Source organism: Etheostoma cragini, chromosome 6 (genome assembly GCF_013103735.1).
Source record: "Etheostoma cragini isolate CJK2018 chromosome 6, CSU_Ecrag_1.0, whole genome shotgun sequence".
In the NCBI taxonomy this organism is placed as follows: domain Eukaryota; kingdom Metazoa; phylum Chordata; class Actinopteri; order Perciformes; family Percidae; genus Etheostoma; species Etheostoma cragini.
The window spans coordinates 16,409,967-16,415,812 of NC_048412.1; the positions used below are offsets into that span (position 1 = coordinate 16,409,967).

The following is a 5,846-nucleotide window of genomic DNA, read 5'->3' on the forward strand; positions in this document are numbered from 1 at the left end:
GTGCCACGTAGCTTTTTCGGGCTGTGCCCGACCGGGCTCCGTGGCAAACCCGGCCACCAGGCGCTCGCTGACGAGCCCTAGTTTTTAAATAACTAGAGTTAAAGAAAGGTCAGAAAACTAGTCAGAAAGAAGCAATTCAGATATCAGTTAGTTTAATTAAAGCTGCTGATGGTCTGTGTCATGAGGACGATGACAAGACAGTATGACAGAGATTTGTTATAATCTGAAGGCACAGCATGTATAGTATAGCCTAGATCTGATCAAAGTTCTGGATGAAAAAGTGCAATATCTGTTTCTAAAAATGGTAAAGTATAACTATAATAAAATTTAAATACTCATTTGAAGTACCTCAAATTGTATTGATAGGCTACTCTTACGTTTCCATAGAAAAGTCAAAACACGTCTTTTGGTCTTTTTTTCAAGTGCATTTATGAGCGTACAGTGAGAGTGAAGTCTTACATGTGTCTGACAAGATTTTTTTATTATTATTACTTTTCCAAGCCAATTAATATTTAGGTAAAAGTAAAGTTTTTTTCTCAATTTAGCCTATTTTACAGCATAAAATAGCCAAGCCAATCAAACACACACAGTGTCTGCCTTCATCAGTAGCCTAATGGTGCAAGCTCGCCCGCAGGATCTCCCTCGGCTTCATCACCGGCAAACATCAAATCAACCGTCTCTTTTTTTCGCTCTCTCTCTGATCCTCTCTTTCTCTCTCTGGCTCGGCGAGCGGGGCTTATGTGTCTGGTACTGTAGGAAGGAGAGAGAGAGAGAGAGAGAGAGAAAGAGAGGGAGCTCTACTTTGGGTGACGTCACCTCTCCCATGGCGTCACATTGACGTATCGCATACCAGCCGCTCTATGTGGAGGCTCAGCCCACATAAATGCACTATTTGACTTTCTCCCCTCAGTCGGCGCACATAAACAAACCCGCGTTACAACTCCACACTTTGCAAATCACCCATCAGCACTGACACACTCACGGGAACGGACTCAGACTCGCTCCTTAATACCCGGGACATTTTTTTTCTTTTTAACGTTCTGTTTAATTTTTTTTTTACTTTTTGTAGCCTACTTTAGAAAAAGTAAGAAGAAGAAACTCTTTTATCGCCGATGCATCCTGATCCTTTTCCTGCAATATAACTGAGAGTTTTTTTATAAGCTTTAAAGGCTTTTCTCTCCATTACTTCGACTCTTGGTAATTATTCTGGACGGAAATGGGATATTTCATGCGAGGTTATTACCTCATGTAAAGACGGAACCGCTACAGCAAACCAGTAAGTAAATTGTGAATGAATGAGTCTGATATTCTGCCTCATAGCGCGAAGGCTACTTGTTAGATTGTCAGACTCAAAATCTAAGCTATTAATGTATTAATAATCACACATGTGTATGAATGTTTATGTTACTTAAATCATACACATGTCATGTTGAACTTAGCCTACTCTAATATCACCATCTGTGTCCGATCAGCCCAACTTTGTGCGTCTAACCTGTCCAGTACGCTGCTCACATCGTATGTCCCTGTGTGGTGTCTCCAAAGAGCAAAATGATGCTGAATTTGAATTTAATTTGCGCTGGGAAGGTATCATATCCTTTCTGGTTGTCATGGAAATGAGATGCCTCTCACTCACAATGAATAGTGGAGTCAGACGCTCTAATGGTCTCAATGGAGTGAGAGTAGTCTAACCTACATTCAGGCAGGAGCTGAGAGAGGGGAGAGTTAAAGCTCTTTGATTCCATGCCATTTGTATTTTTGTTGTTTTTTCCCTCATGTTGGATGTTGTGGGGGGTTGTGCTGTCAATGAGTGATTCAGTGTTGTGGGATATTAGGTGTGTTTGTGTTTGTAGCCTACATTGTCATTGATTTACCATGAGTAGCCTACTGAAGTTGACTATATTGTTTCACAATCGAAGCCATACATCATTATGATTCTTAAACCTGGTTACATTTTTTAGAATTAAAATTATGCTCCACATAAAGGTGATTGATGTTTTCCAAAAAGCCATATCGTCTGAGCTGTTGCTTGGTGGCCGATCGCAAATGACAGCTGTCTCACTGTCTACTGTCTCTGCGAGGACACGGTCTCTCTCCAATTTGATAGTAGGAAAAACACCCTTAGCCGTTCACCAGAATGCCACATGAAATTTCTGAAGCCCTCTGAGAAGTAGTCTATATCCTAAAATCATCACGGCTACACATACACTGTGTTCTATAGCAGCTGCCAAAGCTTTGGGCTTACGTGTGATACGAACTACAACTGCTGAGTTCTTGTGTAACTTTCCTTTTTTACCTTTCTTTTCTTTCACACACTCAGGTTTACGCACGCACGCAACCGCGCACGCAGGCACATCTGACAGTCTCCCTCTCAGAGCTGATTTACAGTATTCACATATTTCTCTGCCCTCTCCTTTATGTCCTCTCTTTTCTCTGTCTCTGTTTGCTGGAAGCCTCGCGCTGTCCGGGGTTATTGGTGCGAGGGGCTACCGGGGGCTACCGGCGCTCCGGGGCGCGTGCTTTGCAGCTCTTAAGTCGTTCTCTTGGTTACCGGTGCGCGCAGGGCCAGAGCCACATCGACCGTCACGGCCTGAGAAGAAAGCGAGAGGAGATCTGTTTGCTTATTTAGAAAAAATAACTAACTGAATGTCTCACTTTGCAGAAACATTGTATATATGCAAAGTGAATATTATACTATTTTCCACAAATGCTGTGATAAAAGCACACTTAACTCTTTTAATGATCTACAAAGGCTGTGATAAAAGCACATTTACGCATATTTACGCTCTCAACTTCATAATCTTAGGAAATAATGAGGTAATTTTGGCTTGTATCAATTCTTATTTCTACTGCTGCCATGACCAAATAGGCGTAAATGTTTATTTCCACACAGAATTGAATACTGGCTTAACTGTTTCAAATCAACCTCAATCAAATAAGTGTTAGGCCTACATTCTGACGTGTTTGTTTACTCTGGTTTTTCTTTTCCCCTCTTTATTTCAACATGTGTAAAGGCTCTGTGGGGCATTAAATTGTATAACAGCCGTATCCTGACTAAGGAGTCATCAAAAGAGTTCACAGAGGCCCAATGTTTCCTCTCAGAATTGGAGAAGAACAAGAGTTTGGAGAAAAGTGCGGCTTTATCAGCAAGTGGACGAGTTTGATCAGTTGACACAAATATAAGAGATGACCAGCCCTGAGAGTCCGGTGTGGGGGCTTTGGCTTGTCAACAGACAGTGTTGAGATCGAGTGGTCATTCGACCCAACCGTATCCCATAGGGTCCTTGTCTGGCAGTGAGATAGAGCGCGTGTACAGGCCTATAAGTGAGTGTGTGTGACAGAAAGGGGGCGCTCTGGGCCTTGAAATCCAGCGGTGATAGTGCGCTCTGTGAGTTGGCGCACGGCGAACAGGAGTCCGCTGGTTTGGTTTCAGGTCCGATTCTCATATGTCAAGAGCTCTCTCTCTCTCTCTCTCTCGCTCTCGCTCTCGCTCTCTCTTTCTATCTTTCTCTCTCTCATTCTCTGATTGAACCTTGAGCATGATACGACGGTAATCAGAGGCAAGAAAAGCGATGGCCTGGAGGCACTGGCACAGACTGCTTTAATAAAAGTTGTCACTTCTGTAGGTCTGTATTTGTAGAAGTTGTTTACAGTTTTTAGTCTGGTTGAATTGGTCCTTTGTAACGCAAAATCTAAATTATAATAATAACGTCGCACAGCTTAGTGTTAGAATGAAACTTGTCGCCCACGTAAGTGTTGGTCTTGAAATGAGCTAAAAGTTCTCGGTTGTGGTTCATAATATTCCCTTTATAGCATGGATTCAGTGTCATATTAAATGCCAAAATTGGGTCTATATTTCATTTAGATGTTTAAATCTACCTATAACGTTGTCTTCTAATGCATTAACAGTTTTCTGCTTATTTTCATCCGATTTGTTGACTTTATCTGTCAACATTAGATTTTTCGCAAATAATTATCCTTCTTTAGTGTAAAATCAATTGTTGCCTATCGCCTTAAAATGTACTAACATTCATCGGGGTTCAAATATTTTGAGGTGGTAGGAATATTATTAAATCCAACTTCCAGGAATGTGCTAGATAAAGTTAGGAAGGCAGTGCTTGTCGGGAAAATATGGTAAACTGCATTAATGCTTCCTTCTAAGTGGGATTGAGTTTTTATATTGCTCATGATAATCGCTGACTGGATATGACGGTATATTTTTGTTCAGCTTGCCGCCACATCACTGGCTGTAACCAAGACATCTCTCCTCCAGACACAGGTTCGGAAGAGCGCGCCCAGCCGAGCTCGGAGCCCCGGCAATCGGACACTTTCTTTAGGACGCCCGCCGAGTCCTCCTCGCTCCAGAAGCCCTGTCCCGGCCGCAGCCACGCCACCCCTCAATCCCGGACACTCAGCACCATTCAGCGCGAAGCTCTTTCACCAGGTACGGAACCCAGCCTTTCCGTTTCAATTTCATCAATTCTTTTACTTTATTTTTCTTTCTTTCTTTTCTTAGGCTACTTACAGTAATCTCTTTTCTCAGGTGATGCTTTGTAAGGGTGACTGTTGTGGCTCAGGTCTTTTTATGTGCACCTATACTGTGGTGTGTTGGTGTCTGGATATGATTCATTGTAGGAGGAAAAAGCCCTATTGTCAACTTATAGGTTAAATTAGAATTTAACTTAGATAATAGTACGTATTTTAGCTTCTGTATATTCTTATTACAATTCATCAGCAATAGGTCTTTTCTTTGTGCGTAAGAGTTTCAGTTCTTGTGCCCGTGTGTATGTGAGTGTTTGTGTGTCGGCTGGCAAGTGCGGACTGAGTTGACATTTCAATCACTAGACGAACTGGCAAAAATAAGAGACTTCTGAGACCAGACACACCTAAATCCAGAAGCTGTGGGCGAATCACATAAGGTCATAGACATCGATACTCATGATGACTCAACAATGTCTTCAAAACATGGCAAATTACGGTCATGTTTTTGTATTGTTTTAGTTATATATTTTTTATTCATTACTTTTTCCTGAACCTGTGGAATGAACATTCAATTTCCACAGAATTTCATTGTTGTCCTGGATAAATTAAACACATAATATAACACAAATATATATTTAACATAGGCTGTAGTCAGTGGTGCACTTGTGTCTCTTTGTTTCGTGTGTGTCTGTGTGTATGTGAGTGAGGGAGTGAGTGAGTGAGTGTTTGAGTGAGTGAGTGTGTATGCATGCGTGCGTGCGTGCGTGCGTGCGTGTGTGTATGTGTGTCTATGAAAATCACTTTACTTATTGTGTGAGGCCACTGAATTCAAACAAATTATCTTATAATTCATACACCCAAAAAATCCTGTGTTTTTGTATTTATGTCTAAAACTTCATGTTTTTATTTGTTAGATCTATGGCATTCTGACAATGAACAAACGCGCTCAATTATTGGAACAGCTGCAGTTTGTCCAGTTGAAATGCACACCTCGAGGTTAGAGACTATTTCCCTTCACCTCACACACGCTGCACCACCTGTGTCTGACTCTGCTTGGGATGTCTGTCCTCTTGCTTGCACACACACACACATACACACATACACACATGCACACATACACACGTACACACATGCACACACACACACACAAATACACATACAGACACACACACCTGCATGCATGGGTAATAAGAACAATCTGTGTTGTTGGAGTGTTGAAGGTTTTCTATTTGCTTCATTGGCATAAAAATACAATCACCGTATACTATTCTATTTGTAATGGTGAGCGGGTGTGGGATGGTGCATGCTTGTAAGCATGTGTGTGTGTGTGTGTGTGTGTGTGTGTGTGTGTGTGTGTGTGTGTGTGT

The 5,846-nt window shown here is 41.7% G+C and overlaps 1 protein-coding gene across 4 annotated transcripts in view; it reads left to right on the forward strand.

Moving 5' to 3' along the window:
- Positions 1-867: 867 nt before the first annotated feature.
- nr4a3 (nuclear receptor subfamily 4, group A, member 3) overlaps positions 868-5,846 on the forward strand; it is a 21,756-nt gene continuing 16,777 nt past the window's right edge. The window contains exons 1-3 of one of the 4 annotated variants that reach the window (XM_034874537.1): positions 868-1,276; positions 4,271-4,441; positions 5,394-5,475. In XM_034874537.1, coding sequence (XP_034730428.1) covers positions 5,412-5,475 — 64 coding nt within the window. In that variant the 5' untranslated portion in view covers positions 868-1,276; positions 4,271-4,441; positions 5,394-5,411. Of the gene's footprint in view, positions 1,277-3,527; positions 3,624-4,270; positions 4,442-5,393; positions 5,476-5,846 lie in introns of those variants that run through there. The other 3 variants (XM_034874539.1, XM_034874538.1, XM_034874540.1) reach the window with 3 other exon arrangements.